Source organism: Pyrgilauda ruficollis, unplaced genomic scaffold (assembly GCF_017590135.1).
Source record: "Pyrgilauda ruficollis isolate IOZ18807 unplaced genomic scaffold, ASM1759013v1 scaffold40, whole genome shotgun sequence".
NCBI classification, from domain to species: Eukaryota; Metazoa; Chordata; class Aves; order Passeriformes; family Passeridae; genus Pyrgilauda; species Pyrgilauda ruficollis.
Window position 1 is genome coordinate 11,891,809 of NW_024525490.1, and position 27,669 is coordinate 11,919,477.

Here is a 27,669-nt window from a genome sequence, read left to right on the forward strand (position 1 = left end):
CAAAAGGCACATATGTTATTCCAGCACAAGAAACTTTTTGTATTTTTATCTACCTCTTAACACTTTTTAATTTCTTTTCCCGTGGAGAAATAAATAAACACCAAAAACATAATTAACCTACCAAATCAGGGCCTGCCAGAGGAATAGTGACCACGCCTTGGATATCATTGTCTAAATCACTAGGTGGTATAATAGCTTCTGTAAAGAAAATCATAAGCATTAGAAAGAGAGATAGCAGAGAATACTTCAGCACCAGCACATTGAAAACTGATCAAAACACATAAACTCAATTAAAAAAAAAAGTACTAAAATGTTCTCCATCAAAAAATTGCTTTTAAAAATCCATCTAAAGACAAAAAAAGCATCAATTCCCATTCAAAAAGGTAATTATGAAGAAAACCAAACTTTACATGCACTATTCTTCATATGCTTTATTTAGCATAAATGGGATAGGTCTGCAGAGAGCTGAACCATGGAGGAATGCTTAAAATCACCTGAAGTGTGAACCCCTCAGTTAAATCCACATGGACTACAATGACTCATTATATTGTGTTCATTAAGCCTCAAGTTATTCCAGTTTTACCCTGAGTCCACACCGTTGTTAATGTTGGTGTTTTGGCTTTAGTGCTCAAGTTGCTCCTTTCACCTCTCAGAGCAGATCTGAAAAGTACTTGCATGCAAAATGTTTTTCTAAAATTGGTTAATCAGAATTAACTACTGGGAGAAAGTTGATTAAAATATTTATTATTGAAGTGTTCTATGTAAATTTTTTTCTTGGAACTTTTTATCTACATTAAAATATGACACTTTATTCTTACAGAAAGTATTAGTACAACTGAATAAACTTTTTTGGCAAGAAAATGCTGCTGTTCGCAAATGAAACACTGTAGCTAAAATTCGGTATGGGTTTTGAGGTTGTTTCTGTAAATATGCCTATAAAATATTTTAAATTATTTTCCCCATTTTAAACCCATCTCTCCAAAAAAGTAGCTTGCTAGCTTTGCAAAAATCATTGATGAACTAGGAAGGGATATTTATTGGCTGGATTACTGAACAGGGTGCAGACCTTCAGCTTCTGCTGGAGGTTTTCACACCCAGCTTGTCTTCTACACTCCTGTGTTTGAGAGTGTGAGTGAAACACATCTTTACTGATTTTATCTTTGAACCAAGTGCTGTTTAAGGTGCCAATCTCTCTGATGCTGCTGAGAGGTTAGATGGCTTGCTTACAACCAAAACAGCTTTCAGAAAGCTAATCTGATATTAGAGGCAGATTTCACTTTTTTTTCTTGTTAACGAAAGGAGAGTGTCCATACTAGAAGTTAAAACGATACAGTGAATACTCATAGTATTTATTTTATTTTTCTCCTCTTAATGATCTTAGTGCGCAAAAAAACAAAAAAAACAAGAAAAAAAGTCTAATATTGTTGCAAGTTAGGCTGTATAAAGACACATTTTACTATGAAACTTATCTTATTTCAACACCAAGGAGAATGGACTATGTCAGATGAAAATAATCTGTTAGAGAAGCAAAGGACACCTTACTGAAATTGCATCAGTATGGGAAGGCAAGATCCAGGCTTATGCCTGTCACCTGGCACCTGCTTTACTGACCATCAGTAAACCGAAGTGTTCCAAGGTCCACTGGCAGGGACTGGTCTTCATGGAGTGCAGTGGCAACCAGCTGCTGAAGGTCTGTCACTGTCAGTTTGGTTGCTGATATTTCTCTCTCTTCAACTGGAGAAATTGGTATTTTTTCGCTTTCGACCTTATTAGATCCAATAGTTGAGATGTCATCTGCTGTGCCTTTGGTTTCTGAGCCATCTCTCTCAAAGTTCACCACGTATCGTGCTACTGTGCTGCTGGATCTGCAAGGGGGAAAGGTGAGAATGCCCAGAGCAGCAAAATCAGTCACTGGCTGAGAAATGATTTTCCGCACAAACAAATCTGCAACCATAACGTATTCTGTTAGAGTAATGCAAATTTACTTCTTTCTAATGAGACTGTCACCTTCAAATTACTTTCCTTTCACCTAACTCCTTTTTTCCCCACGCATAACTTTTAATAAAAATTCCCACATTGAAGATAATTGCAAAAATCTTTTAACATAATCTGATTTAATCTGACTACTCAGAAATCTGTAGAGCTGGTAATATAGTCTGAAGTCCTTGACTACTGATTCAAACAGCTATAAAGGCACACTGGGGTTATTAGAACCCATAATCATGCATTAATTATTCAGGAACCTATGAAAAGGGATTAGATAGTTCATAAAACTGCAGATAAGCAAAAATCTTATCACAAGAGAATTTTTTTGCTCTTTTTCAAAGAACAGCAAGCTAATGTGGCAAGCAAATCACTTTTTCACAGTGGGAGTTAGCTTTTTAGAGCCCAAATGGGTGTGTATGGCTTCTCCCTAGATATTCATGCTTAACAGAAGTCTCAAATAGTCACCACTTTTAATACATCATTTTTTATACATGTTAAATTCACCTAATTAAATGAAAAATAGTGAGTATATTGTAAACATTTCTATTCCACTGTGTTACTTTTTTTTACAATGTCAAATAACAATAGAGAGAAGAATTTCACTTTTATCTAGTGTGTGCTATATATTTGCATTTATATGACATCACAAGAATTCAAGAAACACATTAGAAAATTCTTCCTTTTAAAGAATGAGCAAAAGAGAAATTCTGGGAAACTGCTAGACAAATTATTCCCCAGTAGCACTTTTAAGCAGCAACAACAACAGACTCTGCAGCTGTTTGTATTACCAGTGAAAATCTCCCTGCATTTCATCAAGTTAGTAACTGGTCTCTTTGCTATTCTATCTCACTTGATAATGGAGATAACAAATCAAATTCCACATACTTATTGGAAATATTGTGTACATGGGAATACAGCTAGGAAACAGCAGATCAAAAATGAAAATTTGAATATAAAGTTTTCCTACTTATTTTTCACTTTCAGTATACAGCTGGTATAAATCTTTAGTCATATAAATGTGAATTTTCTTAGGTCAAACATTTTCTTTTCTTCAGAGACACCCTGACAAAATTTTATTACATGAAACATTCAGATTAAAGTTAAAGGTGTCCCTGACACTTTATAGCACAGATTTTGTACTTAGGTGGAACACAACCAATTCACTTTGTCACATCAAGATAAAGACATTTAATGATTTATCTATGTACATCATAAAATAATTAATAATAATAATTATTATAGTTATTCTATAAAACAATTATGAATGACAGATTACCCATCTTTCTCCTTCTTCTGTCTTCATTTCGTCGCAGAATAAACAATGTGAGAAAGGAATGCAAAAGAAAGAAAAACAAGGATTCATGTTTACTGGTAAATCATTGTCACACACCATCTTTTGACAATTTATCTTCTATCTATCATCTATAATTTTTATCTCTGTGTGAAAATGACAGTCTACTTTCCATCAGTTCACCTTTTCCTTTCCAACAATGGGAATCACTGTGGTATATGTGAGGAAACAGGAATTTTACTTTATCATGGCAGTCTGAAATATCAGCCTTCATATTTCCAAGGTCAAATGGTGCAGTTTGAGCCCTGTCATTGCTAATCTCTGTGGTGGCAGTGGGCACTTGTGGCAATACTTTCCATGACCATGGCTACCACCCATGATGTCTACTCAGACTGTAGTCACAGGGGTTACCTGAACCATTAATTACCTCTGGAAGACATGCCTATGTTGACCTTTTACACATAATGTCCAGTTATTTTCCAGCCTATGATGTTGTCTTCATTGCCTTGTGGGAAATGCTGCTAAAATAGGTAGTACTATGGCCAAGGCAGAATGGACAGCAACACCCATCTTTGCTGATCTGAAACTCCCAAAGCTGACTAAATTATTGGATAATGGAAATCAATACCATTTTTCCACACTGGTGAATGTTCTTTCATACCAGCTAAGTCCAAGATATGAAACCATAATGGATCCCAGACCTCCTGGAGTCACAACTAAATGAGGTTAGGTACTGCAAGTTGTAACTATGAGATGCTAGTACAGATTTTCTCCGCTTGTACTGCACAAGGCAGCTTTCTGTTTTATTAATTTCAATATAAAAATACAAGAAACTAATTTTCAGATTATTTTGCTCTTCTCTCTCCTTTTTCTCAGGCAATTTTTGCAGAGAGAAATGCTAGGAAGAAGGATGTTCTTGTCCAAAATTGCATTGCAGTGAGTGTTCTTCAACATGTATTAAATATTGCTAGAAGTACTGAGTGTTCCTGATGCTGTGCCATAAGACCACATAAATTTGTCTTTTTTCCCTGCTCTCTTTCCTTTTTGCAGTTTCTTACTATTATTATTTGCTTTTCATTTGATTTTTATGCAATGTCCTCCCCCTCCCCTATAGATTTTCTATTCTCTGAAAAAGTACACAAGAGGTTGTGTTAGTTGTAAACACACAAGGAAGTTAAAACTAAAAGAAATGGCAAGACAGAACACAAATTTACTGAAAAGGTGAAACTTTTAAAATTGTTTTAAAGGCCTGAGAAAGAACTACTAAAAAAGTATTATATGTGTGAACACATATCCTCCTGCAACCCTCTCTTGCCAGGGCACCTTCACTGGGACTTATGAAAGGCAACCAAAAAGTTGTTACCTAAATAATCACGCTACTAACCCTCTTTATCTTGTCATTTAAGAAAGTCCTTAATACAGGGTTGTTAACAAACAATTCAAAGAATTTATTGTGTCCTTCAGGCTTCAGGGGAATCAAAGCTACTTTTGCTACTCCAAAACCTTATAGTCTCACTTGGGATGTGTCTGCAATTCCTGTCATATTGTCCCTGTGATATTCCCATAAAATTGCTTTCTTTTACAGCAATACACATCCTACTGTTCTCCAGGTCTCTTCCTTTTTGAGGATGAGAAGGAAGAGTAGAACCCTGGGAGCCAATAAAAAGAGAGCCCAATTTTTTACTTACTTGAATCCTAACACACGGATTTCTTTGAATCCTGGAAGTTTCTCAAATATTTTTTTCATCTATAGAAAACCATAAAAAAAATTCAGCATAAGATCTGTGAGTAAAAGGCAATCACAAAATGACTACCTAGACAATATGTTTCATATTTCAGAAAGAGCTTTAGGAAACAGTCTCAACTGCGCTGTTTTGGGTATCATAATTGCTCAGCTCAAATACAATATTTGCTTCTCATATACTTGTTGTATTACCTGTTAATAGGCAAAAAGAAGTACAAAACATTGCTTTTCTTAGTAATGTAATTATGCAAAGAAGTGATCATCTATTTCATAACATGGCAAGTAAAACAACATGAGTCAAATCGTTTATTCATTTTCAGTAGTTTTGCTTCATGAATAATTTTGTGATTCAAGTCACCCGTAAATTGTTAATTATTTAGAAATATTAGGCAACTGCAGATGGGTTTAGATTATCTGACATCATTTAGAAATTAAAGAGTTTTGACTGTCTTGTATAAACAGAATAACAATACATTTTTAATTCTAATGTTAACAATAGTATAATTACATGGTTTTGAATAGAAGAATAGAAGAGGCATTACATGTGTACTACACAATGTCTGCAGGCACTTCTGTCTGAGGGTAATACTGAAAATCTACAGAGAAACCATTTTTTTGCCAGCTCTGCCAATGCATTCTTTACCATTTTTCTACACATATCTGGAACTGAACCAGGAAAGAGAAATAGCTTCCACTAAGGAATGCTCATGAAACTGATGAGAGGCTTTAGTTAATTTTACTAAGAAAACCTTTTGGGAACCTCAAATCATTAACTGCTATCAGTTAAACTGATAGCTGAACATTCAGTTAATATTATTAACTGTATGAAAATATGACAGATGCTCCAATTCTTACATAAACCATGGTAATGCACAATGAGTGTATGTCCTTTGAAGAATAGTTCAGACAACAGTAGCTAATTACTTTTAACGTTTATATTACATTTCTCATTAGGTTTATTGTAGAAATTAAATTATGACAAAGTGCTGCCCACGAGTTCCCGATTAAATCTGAGCAAAATTTCTAAAGTTATTCTGTTCATCTGTTATCTGAAGCTTCTACTGATGTCAAAGATGTTGGCTTGTTAGCTTGCTGGCTGAATAGATGGCTTAAATGAGGGGCCAAGCTGATACTGCACACGCAGGAAATGTGAAGGTCTTGAGAAAACAGGAATGATCTGTTTAAAGTGAGGGCAGCAGATTCTAATCCTATTTTGTGGTGAAGATAATTTCATAGTATGAACCTCAGCCAAGGTACAAAACCAACATTTTTTGCATTCATGAAGTGTCCCTACCTGTAGCTGAAATTTGGCAGCTAGTTGTTGGTACTCTGGGGAGTTGGGGTCACTAAGTTCAGCTGTGTACTCCTGATCAGTGAGAGTCACACTGAATTCCACCATTTGCTCCACAGGCAGTTCAGGGACTGCATTTGTTCCCAGCTCCTGGAAAAGGCAGGAACAAAAAGGGAAGAAATAAAACTAAGAGATATTTCCCCCCCTCCACAATTCAGTATTTAGTAAATAGAAATATTCCCCTTTAAGCCCATCCCCAAAATAAGTTTCTGAACTACATTCCACAAAAGGTGAAAGTTCCTAGGTCTATCTATTGGCTTAATTCTTCTGTCTTTGCAAACATGTTTCTATTACTTTCTTGCAGAGAGACTGTTACCAAGTCTTAGTTTCATCATCATAAAGTCACACAGCTGTTTCATGTTCATAGGTTTGCATTTTTTTTCTTGCTGACAATAAAATGGAGTTATCCCTACCCATGATACACCTTTTTTAATGCAGTTGCCTTTGCTGCTATTAAAAGCTGTCGTATTTTGTTTGCTGTTTCCCAACAGTATTTGCAGCTTTTCCCTGCACTGTGAGGCCACATGTCTGTGCTGAGACCACAGAAGCCAGGACAGGGAAAACAACAGCCTCTTCCAGCATCCCTCCCCTCTCTCAGAGGTGTCTCTTCCAGCAGATGCTGTTAGTGTGCGGAGGGGCAGTCCCCAGTGTCCTGCTGCATGGCTGCTCCAAGGGGACAGCAGTGGAGAACCCTCTGACAGCTGGCTGGGCAGAAAAAGGTAAGGAAGACCCAGTCCTATCTCCTGGGTCGTGGAAAGCCCAGCAGGTATTCTTTTTTTGGCATTATTTAATGAAGGGCAACATTACAAAATGGTGCAAAATAGGCAACGTTCCTTAAAAGAATGAAAACTGCCTAAAAGCTGGTTGCCATGCTTTTGTACTTTCTACTATATACTCAAAAAGCATCATGCCCTACTCCATTATATAACAGATGCTAATAAACCCCTTCAGTCCTGCTAGCTGAAACAGAGGGGAGCACTTCTTTTTAAGCACTGTTTATAAGGTATCTCCCTCTTTCCTGTTAGCTGAGCTCAAAAGGAAAAGGTGAGTGAAAAAGTGGGTAGGAACACAGGCTGCCCTCACCTTCACAGGAGTCTTTGTGTCATTGAAAATTTCATTGAGCAATGTGCCGTTAGGTGCATACGGAGAAAGGGGTGTGCCAGGAGAGCCTGGGCGGGGGGAAAGAAACAAAAGTCAGGAAAGAACAGTTTGCACATCAAAAGTCTTCCCCTTTGTGTGTTGGTCAGGGGTCAGCTCACTGGAGCAGCTTTCCTTCAGGAGGGTGTGCTTGAGCACAAGCCTGTGACAGTGGAAGGTGGCCTGACTTAGGGCGTGGGTAAAGCTGCTGCATTTTGTACAACAGACAACCTTTCTTCCAGGTCAAACCTTAGTACAGTGGCACGTGTGTGACTGAAGGCAAAAATAGCACTGACTACGCAACAATGAAATTATGCGAGTTAATAATATTTGGTCATTTCCTGTCAGGCCACATCATGTATCACCAAGTGTCTAGGCTTAATTTTGCCAATTGGGATCTTTGTCCCTATGACAGCCACTTTTCTTTAGGGCTTAATTTAAGGTAACAAGAGATGTTGACAGAGTTTTCTACCTAGAGGCCACATTACCATGCTGGAAGTCCTTCCCAATAAAATTCTTTTATATTTCATAAGAATATATGTTCAGGATGGTTTCTCCTTGAACCAAAATGATCATATTTACAGATTTTTATCACTTTGTGAATTGCTAACATTATTTTAAAGAATTGAAGTACACAACAGGCCTAATTGTAATGAATGGATCAATTTATTGTCTTGGCACCACTCTGACTTTCTTGCTTGTCAGTGTTTATTTGCCTTGCTTGCTTATTTTGGTTAACAAAATGCAGCAGTTGACATTCTACATGGTATTTTTAACTGAAGAAAAATTAATGCTGTATTATCCAAGTTTGAAACTAGGTAAACACATACATTTGAAGACAAACTGAATGCAACATTTGAGTAGCAAATATGTTGTAAAGAGATAAAAAAAAATTATTTTGCTTAAACATTTTCACTCCACTGAACTGTTGTAGAAACATTCTACAACACTCATTAAATTATAGCCTTCTAAGACCTAAGAATCATTTGCCTTAGCAATTTTATTTAACAGGCAGACACAGAACAAGCAGATTTAATTTTACCTGTAGAAATGGAGGGAATATCTTCCACCTTTTTGCCTCCTGTTTTCTCTGCTGATATTTCATCTTTCCTATCAATCAAATAGAAATGAGTGATTTACCTGCATACTGTACTGGCAATGACAAAAGTGTAAAAACAAAAAACATATAGAAATGATCCCTATATTAAGCGTAGTTTAAATGAGAGAAGTTCTCTCTAACAGAACATTCTGTGACCTGATTAAACAGGCAGTGGAACAGCATAAGGACTACCAATCCTGTCATGAATCTGCTCATGAGCTTTTGTGACAGATTTTATCAATGCCTCCAGAGGGATGGGATCACAGAGATTAAATCAGTGCACTGTGTCTGGTTTTATTTTTCACTCTTGGAAGTCATTGAAGGGTTGTGACCACTGTCTAAAATGGAAGCAAGGCTTCTTGTACATCACCTAAATCAGCCTTTGTCTTCTTTGCTATTTCTCATCCTATCAAGGTAGCTCAATGAGGGCTTTGGGATTCTTCTAATTTTAGAGCCAATGGACATTTCAGGTTGCAGGTGTGTTTCATATGGTGTGGTGTGAGAAAATAGTGGGTGGCCTTATTTTTCAGTTGTCAGCCTCCATTATAATACCATAAGGATGCTTCCAAATAATTATAGCATCAACTCAGATTCCTGAATCCAGATTATATTGAGATGTAGGAATGTTAGTGTTTGCTTCTGGATGTAATAATCACAGGTTAATGCCTACCATGGTCCCCAAGGAGGGCAGATAAAAACTCAAGTAAGAATATGGTGGGTATGATGTATTACAGGATTTGGTTTGGTTTTGTTGATAATTATTTTCTGGTTTGAGTTTTACAGTCATGTGATGATGAACACATTTTTAATAGCTACTGTTAGCTTGCTTGAAAAACAGCATTAGTATCCATCTCTAAGTACATTTAAAAATAAATAAATGTATTAAAGATTCTTTTACTTGGAATGGAAATTGGTCTATAGCCTTAGAACCAAATTGTTATTAATTTGTAGTTTTTGGGAAAATTTAGGTTCTTAGATAAGAATATTCCAAGGGATATTTTGAGATTTTTCTCTCCTGAAATTGGGGAGTAAAGTATAATTCCTCAAATTTTACAGTGCATACAGATGGAGTATTTGTGAAAACTGGCATGAATGAAAGAAATAAGGGCACTGCAAATGTGTAGTATGGTGTTAACTGAGACAGCATAAAGCTTGTAGCATAGACAGAAAAGGTGTCGTGAGCTACAGGAACAACATAAATGTTTAATAACATAAATAAAGAACATGAATGAATGACAACTGATTTACCACCTCCCCTGGATATCTTGTGTGGTGAGAACTAAAGTAATATTTGCAATGTTTTCAGAATGTTAACTAGTTATGTGTTGGATCTATACTTGGAGACTGATTTTTCTACATGACATCTACAGAAGATACAAAATATTTTCTAGGCCACACGGTAGTAAAGATTAAGTCCAACCATGCATAATCATTGCTGTCTATATTTCCAGCTAAAATACAAGAAATTTCATGGAATTAAATTCACCTTCAGTATTGTGCCTAGGGAAAACAGTACTGTTCACAGAGAACCTAAGAACTCAGATCAGTCACTTCACTTAATGCCTTGCTGCTGCTGCTTGCACCAGGATGAATGAAAAGGTTTCCCTTTGGACTTCCATGGGAGTTCAATTAGGCCCTGCATCACTAAAAATATGTCAGATCTCCCATGTCAGAATGAATTAAGATACAGAAGGCCTCTGTGATCAGGAGACAGTGTAACCTATGAATGGAAAAGATTATTTGCCTGAAAATCTCTTGAAAAACAGAGAAAACTTGAAGGAAAAAAAACATCAATCAGAAGTAGTGGACAGTGATTTTTCTGGCTGCACTGTAGTATTTCTATACAGAGACCAGAGTTCAGTATGGTAGCTTTAATCCTGCCATTCTCCAACTTCTGAGCATTACCAGGAGCATACTTTTCCCAAAGAGTTTCCAGAATAAAGTATCACATCAATTAACACTGCCATGATGTATAAATACAGGAGAAATCTAAAGTGAAGGCAAAGAGTTTCCATGTTATTATTTAAAGTAGCCTCTCAGCTAAACTTTTATTAGGCTGACTTTCCTTTTGAGAATTACAGCAAGTTTTGTCACACTCCCAATCAACACTAGCCTAATGCAAATCCTCTGTCAGGGTTTCATGCTCACATTAGTCTAAGAAAACATTCAGGGGTGTCTTGAAATGAACAGGTAACTCAGACATGGCCATATCCATTATTTGTGACTCAATTACTGTGTCCTATGATATATCCAGTACACACATCTCTCACAGCACACACCAAATATGCCACAGTGCTATCTGAATATCTGCTCACATCCACACACATCTACACATATCTTTACAAAGGAGGCAGTAACATCAAGTGCAAGGTTCTACTTGTGCTACTTACCTTTCCTGGAAGGTTCTATGTTTTACTCGCTGCAAAAAGATTAAGAAAAACAGGATTTTACTAGTGGGTGTATCCAACCATTGAGCCTGTTAGCTCTTTTGTTTACTACACTTTTATGCTTTCCTTCTAAGACACACCCCCTCCTTTTCCTGAGCAATACCTGGCCCTTAAATAAGCAGGTGGGGAGGGACTTGGAAATCTCTCCCAGTTTCTAAACAGATGTCAGTAATCCTTACCCGTTGAATTATTTCCAGGTGCTCTTGGGAATTGCTGAAGTTTTTCCCAATGTCGAATATGCAAAAGGTTTCTCTCTGGCAGGCAGTAACCCAGTTCTGATATTCAGAAGTATCAGGAATCCGATCCAGAAAAATACGAAAGGCTTCCCACACAGCTTCCTGGCAGACTGAGTAAGAAGAAAGGGGCTGGGGATAGATGCTTTGCACCAAATAGAAATCTTGGAAGCCTTTTAACAGTGATTTGGCATTTACACATTGTCACTCAAGATGAAGGAACACACTTCAAAATGTTGTTTAAAAATTCTTTTAGAGAAGGGGATTTTCAAACTTTTCAGAAAAACCATTTTAACCAAAACTTGCTGGCAATTTAAAAGCTGTTGCCTTTAGCACTTTACTTTGCAAAGCTCATTACTGTGAGATGGGACATTTATTTTCAGTACTTGATACCTACTTTGGCTTAGAGTGAGTTCATTATCTGCATTATCTAAAATATGGGTGTCTCTGAAATTAGTGCAGTAAGTTTACTCTAAACTTGCTGTAGGGATGTACTCACCTAGCTGTGTTAGGGCCCCTCAATAATACCTCAGGAACGACCTGCCCTCCCAGTAGAGCAGCTGCATGTGGAGCAGATGTGGTCAGGTTATTAAAAAGGAACAGGCTATCTTTTGGAGAGATTTATTTATTTATTATTTATTTATTATGAGCTAGCAATGAAAGCTACTTTCTATCTCCTTTTTCTTGCAACTCTCTGGTATTTGTTTTTCTGAGCAGTTACTGCTGAATAGATATACCATCAGATGATAAGTAATCCAGTTACCAGATAAATGTGACACATGACCAGCTGAGGAGGCATTGTAGTGTGTTCTCCCAGTTTGCCCTGCACAGGGACTGTCCTCATGGTGACCTAAGCTATGATGTGCATCTTCAGAGTTGGTATAAGGTCACAGGAGGCTGAAGTATCCTACAGCAACTGTCTGAGCTCCTACATCTGAGCTGTTTTGTGTTGTGTGCTCATCCCTGGAAGCACGGAATACATATATATGTAAAAAAAGGATTAAATTGTCTAAATTTTCTTAGCAGAAATATCCTTTAGATGACTGATATGATCCACAGTGCTTTTTCAGTTACAAATGTGTCATGGAACTTGAAGTGGGGGAGGTAATCTCCTAGGCTTTAGACACATAAAATGACTTGAAAGTATATATCCAAAACAAAATGAAGGTAAGATTGTCCCACAGAAGGGTCCAGGTTCTCAGGCTCCAACACAGCCACCAGATTGCCTTTACATGAAGGATTGTACTGTGGTAACAGATGCAAGGATTATTCTTGTATCACCACATTTTCAAGTGTAGCTTTTTTTTGTTTACATTTATCAGTTTTGTCAGATAAATTATCATGCTCAACTGGGAGGGCAGAAGTCTTTACCAGAAGTTCTGGTCTCTCCTTGAAGGAAAATTTTTTTGACGTTTTGATGAAAAAGACGTTGTAATGGAAAATATGCAACTGTTCAAGGGAGCAGAAACATCTTTTTATGAATGAGTGTACAAATTATTCAGCTGCAGAGTGTGTTTTGTTGCTTGTATTTTGGGAAGTGCTCCAGTTTCAGTTGAAGAACTGGATGATATCTGCTTAGAAAATTTTGTGAGTGTAGGATACTGCTGGGGAAAAGGAGTATTTAAGTTTAAACCTTCTTGCACTACAAGACTTATAGAGTCCAATATCCTAGCTGATGTGCTGCTCTCCAAAAAGCTGGTAGTACTGTCATATTCAGTTTTTTAAATTAAAGGGTCATAGTTATAGTTTTTTTAGTTCAGGTTAATGATACCTGTCTGTTTCAGGATAGCTGTTTTCAGCCCAATCTGAGATGTAATCAGGGAGTTTCAGAGACTTTGAGGATTAATTTCTATTTAAGAAATGCTTTTTGGATCAGCCTCTGTGACACATTTCAGATTTCTGTCTAATGCCCATTGGATGCTACAATGAATATCAAATATTTTTATATCTATAGGAATAGCTAGAGATATTAGCATATATCAATGCTGGGCGACCCCAACGCGGAGAATAATGTTCTCTGACTCCATGATTCAGAAGGCTGAACAAACGCTTTATTAAGCTATATCATATTACATTACATACTAATACTATACTATACTAATACTAGACTACACTAAAGAAAAACCCTTGACTCCTAATTGGTCAATCAGTCCAAACAACCATCACCAGTGTCCAATTAACAAATCCCGTGACTCCTTCCAACAGTCACGACACAGCTTTGACCTAATTGGTCAATCAGTCCAAACAACCATCACCAGTGTCCAATTAACAGATCCCTTTCTGTAAACACTCTCCATAACACATTCCACATGTGCCAAACAACAGGCACAGCGAATAGAGATAAGAATTGTTTTCTCTCTCTCAGCTTTCTCACTGCCTTCCCCAGGAAGTATCCTGGGAGACAGAATTATGTCTCTCTCTGTTCAAAGAGTATGTGAATGCCACAAGTGTAGTTCTCTCATGCTGCCTATAGAAAGTGGATGCTGGAGTAAAATTTTTGAAGCTTTACCTCCAGATCTCATTTCAGAGGGAACAAGTTGGTTCCCCCAAAAGAGAACTGAGGAGCAGCCAGGTTACACAGATGAATGTGAACAGATTGTGTCTGATAGAGACATAAAAATAGGGAAAGGTGATTTAGGGAGTAGATGTTGCCTTAGATACTTGTATCCCAGAAATGCTGACTAGGTTTTAGAATTCGCTTTGGACCATCCAGCTGCAGTGCAAACGTGCATTTTTCAAATACAAAATAGAACAGCTACAGGATGAAAGACTGAGAGGGGTAGATGAAGGAAGAGAGAAAATTGGTAAAGAGAGAAAGTATGGTAACTCGATAGGCTTTCTATAGTCAAGGGAAGTAAAAAAAAGAGCTGGGAAGTGACTGACCTAGTTGAGCAAGTCTTATTTTTAAAACGTCTCAAATATTTCTTCTTCCCTAAGCTTTTTTCACGACTTGCTAGCAATTATCTTAGTGTTTATTGTATACCAACACTGCCATAGACTTAGTATAACTACAGATACACCAACACTATTGTGCATTCACCATTTAATAATTCCAATACTTGTTCTAAACTGATGGTACCTGCTCTTTTGAGAAAGGTGGTGCTTCTTTCACCACTAATGCAAGCACAATTTGTTCTTTGTGTTCAGCTGTGCTAGAACACTGTGCAATTACTCTGAGTTCATTAGTCCTTTGAGTACATTGTTTTATTTTCTTCTGGTAACTGTCTATCTTGAACCCTGCTGGTGCACATGTAACATTTGATTATCTGTGTAAAAATAAAGCATAAAGTCAATAGCATATACACTGCCTAAAGGTGAAGAACAAGATTCTGGAAAATTACTGTTTCCTCAGTTAAAGGAAAGACTTTGAAGGAGGAAGTACATACTACAATAATCATCTTACCTCTTAATCTATAGTAAGCTTGGTGACTGGCTAAAATCTGCTTCACTGATTCTTGTGGGCAAACTTTCACACCAGTTGATAAAAAGGATGACCTCTTTGTTCGGTGTTTTGCCATGTCAAATATCCGCCTTATGGTTGATATCCTGGACCGCTTTGTTGTTCTTTCTGTTTTGTCTGATCCTGAGGTGACTGCAAGATGTTTGGCTTCAGCATGGTTTATTTTATCAGGAATTTCTGTAAAAACAATAAAGTACATAAACATGCTTTGCCTAGGCAGTATGTATTCAATGCAAATTCATGTCTTAAAAATGGACATGAACTTGAGAATTCTTTTTGCTACGTTATAGTGGAGTCAATGCACTGATGGAGCAATTGTGCTGAGGAGAAGCAGCCTCTGACCCCTCAGGGGAACTGCGGCTCAAGTGGCTTGATAACTAATTTCCTTGTATTTCACCACGTGAACCCAGGACACACAGGGTAAAAGTTTCAGAAGATCTAAATCCTGTTTTCAAAAGTGACTTTGGATTAGATCCACAAAAGACACTTAAGTGCTTGAACTCTGTGCTACAGTATCTCATTTGTGAGCATATCGCCCTGTAGGGAAATTTACAGTACAGTGATAAGTAATGTCTACACTAGCAGATAAGTAAAATGAGAAATTGTTGTACCTTAAGTCTTTAAAATCTTATCTTTCCTTTGGGCTTCAAGGAACATCTCCCTTCAAATCAGGTTCATAACCTTGAAGCTATCCCAAGAACTAGACCCTGAAACTTTCAGAAGTTGAACAGGAGTTTTATTACCTTTGGGAAAAGAAAGACCTGTTTCCAGTCTCTCTTTTACTCCTCAGCACACTCCTCTCTCCTTCCCTCACACAAACTGAAGTATTAACCAGAAAAGACTTTGATTGTTTCTTTGCAACTGGATGTCAGGTGTTGTGAATTCTCTGGCATCATATTTCAAAAAACCTTTAAATGTTCCTGCAAAGTGGAACAGTTAAGTAGAAAATAGTGAAATCAGTGACTAGGAATTGAAGACCTAGGATTAAATTTTACTTATGAAGTTATTCAGTTATGAAAAAATGCAAAAGCTTCCAGGCTGTCAAGATAACCTCAAGCAGAGGAACTTCCATCACAAAAATTCAGGACTCATCTGGTTCCACTTCCAAAGTATTTGTGTTGCAGTACTACATGACATAGCAGCTAAATGTAATGTGAAAAAAATTAATGTTAAAAATAGTGCATAAATACAGATTTAAATGAACTGAAATACAGCCTTTTGCAGGATCATGTGACAGGAGCAATGAGTATCTTTTAAGTTATCTTCCAAAATTTTGTATATATGTTAATAAGATGTTAAAGCAAATTTGGAAATACCCTTTTTGCTGTAGTTTGATACAGTGATTTGATGCAGTAATTACAGATGAAAAATAAAGAAAAATATAAGCAGAAAAGAAGACAATTTGAAAGAATTAGAAAGCTTTAAGCAAGGTATGTGTGTTCCTGAATCCTGATGAATCAAGTGAAAAAATTACATTGAAAAATGGTTTTAAAGCTTCTAATGAAAGAATAAGGTGAAAAAATAGGGTTAAAAGGAGTAAGTTCAGTAGAAGTAGCACTAGCAAGAAAAATAAGACTAAAAAATTATCAGTTTGCTGGAGAAAGAAGAAGTGTCATGCTGCATATAGCAAATACTAATTATCCTGTTCTTAGGCAAAACAAGAGACAATAAGGAAGGTTAAAAACACATTATCTTGACACTTTGGAGTAGTGTTAATTAAATGTTTAAAGAAAAGTGGGCAGATAAATGATGAGAGAAAAATAATTGAAAAACATACTTTTATAAAAAGAGCAGTATATGAAATGAAGAATAGGGAAAGTTCTACTATGTATGTCAGTAGACATATATATGTATATCTGTGTGTCTCAATTCTCATTTAATTCCAAAGGAACATCCATTGTTTACTGTGTAGAGATCATAGTACTAACATTTCTATTTTGAGATAGAAAAGAATAGGGAAAGTTCTACTATGTTCAGTAGACATATATATGTACATCTGTGTGTCTCAATTCTTATTTAATTCCAAAGGAACATCCATTGTTTACTGTGTAGAGATCATAGTACTAACATTTCTATTTTTAGATAGATGCTACTCTGATATGGAAAAAAGTCAACTGCTTGGTTGTGACAAATATTATCTGAAAGAAAGGAAGTTATAAAACAAAGGTAAGAGGTCACTGTTATTACTTTTTAATGCATGCCAGGGACAGTGACCTGCAGACCTAGAACTGCCTAACTGTTGCAAGGTAATTTAAAATGATCATGCAGTCATATAATGTTTGACATGAAATGAAATGGAAGTAATTTTTCCACATTAATGTCAGGTCATGAATGATAAACTGCATAAAGGGAATTTCCCCTGTGGAAACACATTGTTGGATTCAACAGAATCCCCAAGTGGCCAAACACCAAGTGAGCTGAGACAGAGTTATTTGAATGTTATATGCAAATAACTGAAATTCTCTAGAAGAGAGAATCAAAAATCCACGTGGAAAGCAGCCAATTGTAAGTCTATTACTTTCCACAAGGTGTATTAACTGAGATAGACCAGCTGCCCAGGCAGCCTGACCAACTGGGGCAGAGGATTTTGTCACTAAGCTCTTTGATAGCTTTTGTACGGAGCAGAGGCATTTCTTGAAGGATTTGCCTCTCCTCCAGGATTTACCTCTAAGTCTTTAACTTGAATTAGGAATTTTACTATTCATAAAATTGACAAAGGAAATTCTTCTCAAATGATTGTTGTAATGATTTCAAAGTCTCCGTGTCAGGGTCCCTATTTGGGCTTTTTATTCTGAGAAGTGACCAGTTGTTTTCTGCTTTCAGTTTGCACTTTTCTGCCACCCTACTTAGAGCGGGTATAAATTTTTAAAAATATTTTTCTTTTCATTCTTTCTCTTAAAGGTTTTTTGTTTTTTTTTTTTTAGGGATCTGTTTCTAAAGTATATCTATTGCAATGTGTTTAATTTACTTTATATCTTGCGGTTAGTAAATTTCTCTTACTAGAATAACTTTTATCATCATAATTCTTTGAAATCACTTTTTTACTAAAGCAAAATTTGAATTGGAGAAAGCATCAGCCTTTCTTTCCACATGATTTTCCAGTATGAATTTCCTAATATTTGCTGATTGTGATTGGAAGAAAACTTGCCTTCTGGCATAAACATTTCCTCATAATTCTTCAAATCTGTGTTTTCCCCTGTGTCTGTGGAAATTCTGAACTGAGAAATTTTTACCTAAGTCTCACAGATGTTTCAACCATGTACTTTTCTAAAATATGCCTCCATCTATACCTTTTTAGATGCTTTGATTTCAGTGTCCTGGGTTGGAAAAAAAAAATCAAAAAGACATATGCTATTATGAAATTGAACCAATAGATATTAGTTGATCCCTTTTATTTTTACTATGCAACATAGTAATTGAATACACAAGAGTGATGAAAATATTACAGGCACATCATTTGATTATCTAAATAATCTAAATACCATTAGGTTGGTTAACTTTTCATAAAATAAATAACATCTCTAAGTTTTTCCTAATTCTTTTTTTAATGCAAGCACATGTAATTAAAATAGTCAGTGTTTACCGCAAATATACCCTGTCTAATTTGACTTTTTATTATTTAACCCTGTTGTTTCACAGAGGTGACTGTCTCAGTTTTACTTTTAAAAGGTATGTTTAGGTTTTTTAGTTTTCTTTGATAGTTCTAGGGCAGAAGGACAGATAACTGTAGAAGTCTGATAATGCTTTAGTCTACTTCAACTAATCGCCAAGATGACTTAAACAAAGGTCTAATTCTCCTTTATTCTCACATAAAAGAATCTACACCATGTCCAAATTTTCCAGGTGACATACTTGCAAAAAAATACTGAAGTAGTTCTACCGAGGTTATCTACAGAATCACTGTCAGCTGTTATTAATTCTGGAGTTCCTGACATCTAGTCCTGAACTTAGACAAATATAACAAAATTTTTTCAAAACACCATAAAGCAATTTTCCAAATATGATGCAGCAATCTAATTCTTATGGGATCTAATCAAAGTGCTTTGATATCTATACCAATCTCTCATATGCACAGTACTGCGCTTCAGGTTTTGGTTTCGGGCAGATAAATGGTGTTCATTTCACATATTAAAAATTTGAAATTCTTTAAATTAGGCCAGGCCTCTTCTCTGTGTCTCTTGAGACCTGCATTATCAAATTTATACCCTAACAAAAACAACAAGGCAGGAGGAGCAGATTTCAGAAGCTCCTATATGTTCTTAATAATCTGCTTGTCAAAAAAGTACATCACTATTGAAATGGATTCTAAAGAAAAAAGTGTTTAAAGTTATTCAGATAATTGGTCAGCTTTGGTTGTTTTTTAAAATTTGCTTTTATAAATAAAGGAGCAAGAGGGCCTTATTCATAACTTTTTGCGTAAATGGACTGGATGCTTCTCTATATAGCTTTATTAATTTTTTCTGTTAATAGTACTAGGTTTGGAAGGCCTCAGAGACATATTGTCTGCACAATAAAATAATAATTAAAAGACCAGGCTTATGTAAAGAGAAATGTCAAAATACAATAAGGAAAGCTTATCAGGACGGTTAATTCAGCAAAGATCCATAAATATGCTGAGGTTAAATTCATAGTGGGGCCAACATTTTGTTGATAATTGAGCCAGTAACAAAAGCATGGCTAGTGCTTTTCACAACTAGTCCTGAAAAGTTGATCTGGAGATTTCTGATTTGGCTGATCAATGTAAACACCAGATGGAGCACAGAAAGTACACAGAGGTAATACCTGGACTCAGAGGCACTCTCCTCATGGCTCCAGTGAGGAACCCACATTCTAATGGCACTTCCCAGTGACAGACAGGGTGCCCATGACATGTCCTCTCCTCGCATTCCTTTCAAAATCTTTTTTTCCTTGGCTTTTTTTCCTCAGGTCTGTTGCATGGGAAGTGTCCAAATGGATTTGAAGTGGCTTAGATGAGCAGGGACATACTAAAATATGGCCAGGCTTTATCAACAAATGCTGCCTTCATCCTTTGTGCAGCAATCTCTATCTTCCCTGCAGATGTGAAAGTGGAGGTTTTACTCTTGCTGATGTTCAGGGCTGCTATGCCAGTGCTTTGTCAGATACTGCTACTTTGACTGTGTTTGCCTTGCACTTCCAAGTGTGTTTTCAAAGCCATAAAGACACACAATTTTGAAAAGTTTAGGGTATGGAAATCCATACCGGAAAAATTAATGCTAATATTTAATCTGCTCTTGTCTGAGAGCTCAGTGCCCTTAAACCCAAAGTTATGTGGCTTGCTTGAACTTATCTTCATGTCCAATGTGTTACTGGACTGTTTTTAATGCACACAGGGAGAGAACTTTGAAAGGAATTCCTGAGGGACTCAGCCATGATGATTGCTGCATCCTGGTGGGGTTTATCTGGTCTGTAACGGGGGTAGCTGAGGCACAGGGGGGAACTCACTTTGGATCTCACTTCTTCAGGTTTGGTGCGCTTTGCCAGTGAGCTGCTGAGTAAGAAGCCAGTGTACACTACTCTGGGGAAGTTTTGCTGAAAGATAAGCTGCTGACACTGATGCTTAGCTTCAGTAGAAGAGGAATTGTGGCCGATAATGCCAACATTTCCAAAAAAGGAAAGTGGGCTAAGACATATACATTAAAAGTAAGTCATAATAATTTCTCAGAATGAATATGGAAAACGATGAGCTTTGTAATTCCTGTTTGGTATGCTGGCTTTTTAAATTCCATTCTTAAGTGTGAATAAACAGTAGCATTCCCTGTGGAATGAGGCTGGATCTCTAATTTGGCAGTTCTGCATCTATGGGGGACAGGTCCAGTTTGGAAGATCCTGTGTTTAGCTGACTAAAATTCACTCATGAACTTCCTGTACAGGAATCACAAAGATGAAGGCTATGCACTCAGCACTATAGAACCCTTCCTGTACCTACTAATATCTTGTATTGTGCAAGACTCAGCATCACCTTTACAAGTCAGGGAGGTGCCAGGCTCTGCTTGTGCAATGTCTTTATACAAAAGACAAAATATGCCTGATCTCTGTATGTCTTGCTTGGGTTTAGCATGACAAAACACCACCTTCACATATTCAGAAGTTGTGCTCAAGCTGTCTATGACACAGGAGAGGAGCCCCAGGCTTCTGCTTAAAAGGTAAGTTCTATAATTTTCAACATTTTAAAGGCTATGTTAATTTTTAAAATTAGATCTACACCAAGGAGTTTGCTTCTCAAGAATCTAGGAAAATGGTGGGTTTTAATGCATCCTGCTTCTTGTTAGAAACACATGATAATTCTTCTTTAAATGTCTGTAAGAGGTGAAGAATTTTGTACTGTTAACATAGAGCTCTAATAAGGTAAGTCTCCCATGAATCTTTGTTATATATTCCTATTGTAATCCTTATGTTAAAAATATGAAATGTTTGGTTATAATGAAACAATCTACACCTCAGAACATGTATGGAAATAAATCTGAAGAAGAATGTGATACATTATTCTGAAATATATGATCTAAACAATGCCATTAGTAAATGTTCAAATCGTAATAAAAACTTCAAATGTTTTTGTTTTAATGGTTTTATGTTCAAAGCTAGGAGATGGCATTAGGTAATAGTTCTTTTTCAGAACCCTTCAAATTAACCTGGATTTATATTTTGGTACCAAAGATCACAGCTGCCATCAGCTAATGTGCTCTTGGATTTCAGTAAGTGTGGAGAATTTAATTTCTGCAAGTCACTAACACTGGGAAGCTAAAATAGATTTAGATTCAGAATTCTTCAGTTGTTGCCCTTCTCCTCTGCTCATACATATCTGTGTGGTTTTCTATGCCAAGTGGAGATATACAATTGAAAACAAACTTCAAGAAGAAACAAAGAATTTGGAACAATTTTTATGAAATTTATGCATGGGTCTTATAACAGACAAACAGTTTTGTCTCTCTCTCTCTAAAGCAGATAATTTAGTAACTTCTTTGAATTATACTAATTATACAATTCATGGGAAAATAATTGCAGCAAATTATCTACCTATTATAGATGAGAATAGAAAGCATAACATGCAACTGGTAAGATTTTCCTGCTTTTGTGAATATAGTTGTCATATACTAATGATGAAGCCACATTCACAATAAATACTGTCTGTACACACCAGAAATACTGAACATGCTGAAATCTTTGAGTTAGCATAGGGACACATTTTCTTGCAACCTGACAAAAACATAGTAAGAAACTCATGTTTTCATAGATGTAATAGGTCTCATTAAGGGCAGAAATTTTTGCATTCTCTTTCAGACAGAAAGGTGAAAACCTTTATTCATCAGCTGTGCTCACTTCTGCTGCTGGAATTTATAAAAAAATATCAAAGGCCATCTATGCTTTTATTGCCAGATTGTGAATCTTACAAGTCTGCTTAAAGTCCAGAACCTGGACTAGAAACAGCATAGAAGAGTGACTGGTTTTAATGCTCATGTGTGCAACATATATCTATTTAGATTTCTTTGGTCACCTTAGAAGCATTTGACCTGTAAGGCTGTTCTATTAATTGATATGGACATGATATCAAAGGATGCAAGAAAATGCCTTAAATGTGTGAGTAGTTCTTGGAGGGATGCATGCAATTGGCAATGATAAAACACTCAACTGCGCACCTCTGCTCTTAATTCTCTGATTAGTCATTCTCAAGAGGTACAGCCTTCTCTAAGAAAGTCAATGAGACAGCAAAAGTTCAAGTTCCAGTGTTGCTTTGCCACGTGTCAACATTTCAGCAGCTTTGATGGTATGAGTCAAAGGGTTGCAGTGCAGAATGGGTTTATTGAGGTAACTGTATCCACATATGATAACAATTAGGTTGTCTGGTGCATGAAAAGATGCCAGAAGCCCCAGTGTCATCTTTTTCTTCAGGTTGTGTAATTGGAACTGGTCGATTTTCCTCACAGTTTGGGGTCACTCATTCTGCAGTACAATCTACAGTCTCTGGCTAATTGACTCCACCTCATTTTGACAGGGCGTGACTGCACTTAACCTTACTTAACTTAGTTATGTATCAAGCGGCATAGACCAAGTTTGGTTTGGAGGACACCTAATCCAATTCTTGATCTAAGTAATATGACTTATTAATTCAGTTTTGAGGAGGAAGGGGAAATGGAGAAGAACTTGAATAGAAACATCTTCATTTTGTGCTATCACCATGAAATCACAAAATTAAACAGGAGTGCATTGCCATTTCCTGCCTGAGACTGCCGGGGTTTCCATGATCTGTGCTGAGTCACATGTATGAAAGGTATACCTGCAACACAGCCACTAAAACCAGTATTTCAGGTAACAGGGGTACCAAGATTGTCAATATAAAGTTGGGTAAAGTCTGAGGGAGGTACTGGAATATTTGAGTGTTCAGGAAGAAGGCAATTTTGGCTCTGCACTGAAGCAGAACTTTAGAAGCCAAATGGAAAGACAAGCATGGTTGCCTAAGTACAATTAGTTATGTAGCTGTGGGCCTGGGTCCTACTGACTTGCAGATGTCTGTGCAACCAGGCAGATGCTCTGAGAATCAGCCCAGCAGCCTCAGCTGCTGTCCTGCTTTATGACTGCAATGCCACTTACGAGCCAGGACTTCAGTTTGTGCGTCACACCTCAGGCCCTCATGTTTTTGTGAAACGAGGACAGTAGTGTTGCTCTGTCAGAGCCGGTGAGGGTGAAACTGGTGCTGTGCTTGCCTACAGAGATAAGGCATGCTACAATTATGTAAGGGTGTATAAACACACCTACGCTGTGGCACGTGTCAGGGTACTCCAAGATGACTGTTAATCTTATGTTTTTCAGGCATGTTCTGTTCTGAAGTCTCTGTCTAGTAAATAGCAGCTGACAGTGACTAAATGCTAACAGACATGTATAGGAAAGCAGATAGATATTTCTTTGTTTTTAAGAAGTGTGTTATTCAATAGCACACATTCTGAAGGGGAAGAAATTGAAACAGAGTTTGGCTTACAAAATACAAATCTCATGGAGTGTACAAGTGCATCGAATTTCTGATTAACATGGAAGAATCATGTGACAGAGAATGATCAGAAGAGTAATTTTAATCCCAAAGGGACTAGATTGGACAGAGGTAAAAAAAGAATGAAAACATATTTAAAATATTTCAAAGCATCAAAATGCAATAGTATGCATGCAGAATTTTCCTTTGGGGAAGAAAAACTGTCTTCTGCAAAGAAAACTATGTTTGCTACGTGATGGGTGTTGGCCATGTCACTTAGTGTGCTGCTTAAACCACAAAGACTCCAAAATTAGCTGAGAAATGAACATGAACAATCTGGATTTCTAGTAGGTTAAGACTCCCAGTTATTTTATTGTAGCCTGTCACTTAATGTCCTGTAGAAGGAGAAAACCTTTGATCATTAATACTGATCATTTTGTCCACCGGTGTTTTCTGAGAAAAATCCCACATATCTTGCAGTTCATTCACATGCAGTTCACTAAACCCTATGGCACAGGTGTGACTATTCCTGGAATTAATCTTTAGGATTCAGTGACAATGGTCTAGTATTTATATTAAAGTTTGGCTTTTAGCCAGAAAACAGAAAAGATCAAATCCCATATATAGTCCAGTGTTACATTTGTTTGAGAAAGGAGGGAAAAAAGGAAAAGTCTTACATTTCATAAGTTTATAACCCCAACCAGGAAAGCCAACTTTAAAATGGTAATTCTTATTTTATGGATGAGAGTAGAAGATAATCCTAGTGCAAAAAGAAGACATATCTTGTTTTCTTTCTTTGTTTGAAGTTTTATATTCCTTGATTTTCCTTTTCCTTTGGCACAAATTTTCTTAAACCTTTTTCTTTTAAATTTTTTGAGGGCAATTATAGTAATGAAGATCTGAAACATTTATTGTGGAATTAGAACAGCCTATCAGGAAGGGGTGAGTCAGAATGAATTAAAATGATTTCATAGAGCACACACAAAGCTTTTGTGTCCTAAGGAATGGCTGAGTAAATAGCAGATATTTGCTTGCTGAATAAAGAATGTCACAAAACAGCCTTGAACATGCTCTAGGCCCCTACATTCTCAGTATCAAGTGCTAGGATGTACCCAGCATCAAAGCATAGTTTTGAGAGCTCAGAGTTCCTCTGTATTTTGGTATTTAGTCTGGCTCTTTAGTAGTTTACCATTCAGATTGTGCGCACAGACTTTTCACTGAAAAAAAGTTTTAATCCCTCTCACTTTCCCTTTCCGTTGGCAGGGACAATTTTTGTTAGGACAGTGGCAAAATTACGGCCAAAGTGAAGTACTGTAACTCTTATTTTGCTCACTACAGTTTCCTGTTAGTTTACTGTGGAATTGGAGGTGCTCCTGGAGAGCCTCCAAATGGATGGGAGAAGGACTCTATGGGTCTTTAAACAGGGACAGGGAGGAAGGACCAAACAACATTACTAAGCAAACTCCATATTTGTTAACCTGCCTTTTGTTAAATACAAATGTGAGAAAATAATTTGAATTTTAGTTTTTCACAAGGAAAAAATCAAGTGACTAACCCTTTAAATATTTAGAAATTATATATATATATATATATATATATATATATATATATTTTTTTTTTTTTAAGAGGGGTGGGGCTGTTTTATGTCTTAGTCTCTTATTTGCTAGTCTCTCACAGTTTATATGTACTGCAAATTTGAATGACTGTAAAGGTCTCAAAACACCCATGTTAGAAGCCCTATGAGTAATTAATACAAATGTTCAGACTACTGGGAGAGCCTATATACTTTTAAAAAATATTTTCTGTATCTGACCCTAAAGTTAACTCATAAAATAATAGCTATGGAAGCATCTCTGCTCTGAAAAAGAAGTTTCTTAACAAAATCATTAAGTGTTTTGAGATCTGTGTGCATATATTTGAAATCAAATAGTTTAAAAATATTATGTATGGCATGACTAAATGTAAAAAAAAGTTATTATTATACATTGATGCATACCAGCTCCACTTTATAGAACTGTTGACAAGGAATATTTCTAGTTATTTAGTATTCCTCTCAAGATAGTCCCCCATCATTTTGCTGGTCTTTTATGGAAAGTGTTTTGTAGTATGCAATCACAATTTGCAATTGGTGAAACTATGTGATGCCACTTTTACCACTGCAGCTTTCTGAGTTTTAATTATAAATAAGGGCTGCAACGATGCCATCAAGCATGCGTGAATTGCCCGGATTTCATTCTGTCTCTTTCCATCACAGAATATCCAACTTAAATGCAAAAACAACACATCTTCATAAAACTTGTTTTCTTGTCAGACATGAAATATCAACATTCTTTCATTTTTTGCCGCATTTCCAAAATATCATTAGTGATTAAATGAAACTATTTGCATAGAATCTAAAAGTAAAATTAAAGAGCCACAAAACATAATTCTAGTGCTAACTATATATTTTCCCAAGGATTTTTTCAGTTCTTTAATTGTCCACTAGAGAAGATTTACATAATTTAACTGAGATACAAGAACTGTGGTCTGTATTTCTGTATTTCATTCGGAAAGGAGTTCTTAAAAAATGTGTAATAAAATTTTCCAATTATTATTGACAGCAGGCTACATTTCATACTGTCTCCCTAAGAAATATTTAGATAACGTTGAGGAGCCTTATCTTTTATAATTTTACATTCTTTGCATTTAATTAACAGGCCTGACATAAAAATAGAAGGTCATTGACTTGAGCACACATAGCAGTTGTAATGTTAGCTTTTAATTCAATTATGCAAATATCAAAGCATAGATGGAAAATTTAATGAGAAATCTCCTCCAAAATTAAATGCATTCCCCAAAGCTCTAAATCTTTTGAATATGGGACTAGGCAGGGAAAATCATATCACCATATTTTCTTTTTTGTTGTTGAAGTAGCTTTTTAAAAGTTGTGGACTTGTAAATGTTTTTAAATAGAGCAAGAGCTAGCTGATGTACTAAGTAGAGAGCAGTTCCCTGTTTTCTTGAAAATAATTTTATAGTTATTATTACATTAATCTATACTGGTATTGCCATTTTTGTATGTTTGCCAGTATGGTGTATTCTTCCAGAATTCGTCTATCTAGAAGTTTATGAAGTTGTTTTTAATAATCAGAATAAATGTTTTCACTAGTAAATGGAGATATATTTTGCTACTTTCTCTTCTTTTCAGTAATGAAAGACCATCTTTAACAATGTCAACACTGAGATGATCTTTCACCCTTTTTTAACTTTCCCTATATTTGTCTCACAGACAGTATTTTTTTCATAACAGAACCTGTTCAGGTAAGATGAAGCTAAATTGCATCTCTTATAGACATTGTAAAACCTGCAAAACACATGTAAGAAAAAATGTGAATATTTCCTTTTTTAGCTATATAGCAGTATCAGTAACTGTAGTGTCTCTAGTAGTATTGTCAAAACACCACATTCTAAACTTCTGAATTCTAATACAGAATTCTAAAAATTCTGTAATATGAAAGCCCTTGATCTTGCAAATATTTTGTTTCTCAACACATGTAATGTAAAATTCATCTAAAACTTATATATTAATATATGAACTTACCTCTGCTTCCCTGAACTTGAAGAGCAAGGCAAATGATCAAAAATATTAATCCAGTTTTCAAATGCATGCTGTCTATTGATCATTCACAGTTTTCAAGACCAGTCATGCAGGAAACAAAAAAATTTTGGTCAAGTAGAAGAATTCTGTTTTCTTAGAGAACTAAAATCCCCAAAAGTCTTTATTTTTCAGGTGTCTCCAGCCTTGGAGTGCATTGAATTGCAACTGGGCAGAGTGCAACAGGTGCCAGAGTGCAAGAGCTGGGTGAACCCCTCCGACGCCCACACTTCTAGCCTGGGGAACTGGAGGGGTAAGACAAGAGTGACGAAGTTTTAAAAAAAAGCAGTGTCTGTTTCTGGAATAA

At 36.3% G+C, this 27,669-nt stretch overlaps 1 protein-coding gene across 1 annotated transcript in view; it reads right to left on the bottom strand.

Moving 5' to 3' along the window:
• IMPG1 (interphotoreceptor matrix proteoglycan 1) overlaps positions 1–27,375 on the bottom strand; it is a 52,594-nt gene extending 25,219 nt beyond the window's left edge. Inside the window, exons 1-11 of the mRNA XM_041477502.1 lie at positions 27,309–27,375; positions 14,692–14,925; positions 11,235–11,401; positions 10,999–11,027; positions 8,552–8,619; positions 7,456–7,541; positions 6,316–6,462; positions 4,966–5,024; positions 3,263–3,283; positions 1,612–1,865; positions 122–198 (exon numbers count right to left, since the gene is read on the bottom strand). Coding sequence (XP_041333436.1) covers positions 122–198; positions 1,612–1,865; positions 3,263–3,283; positions 4,966–5,024; positions 6,316–6,462; positions 7,456–7,541; positions 8,552–8,619; positions 10,999–11,027; positions 11,235–11,401; positions 14,692–14,925; positions 27,309–27,375 — 1,209 coding nt within the window. The remainder of the gene's footprint in view (positions 1–121; positions 199–1,611; positions 1,866–3,262; positions 3,284–4,965; positions 5,025–6,315; positions 6,463–7,455; positions 7,542–8,551; positions 8,620–10,998; positions 11,028–11,234; positions 11,402–14,691; positions 14,926–27,308) is intronic.
• Positions 27,376–27,669: the final 294 nt, after the last annotated feature.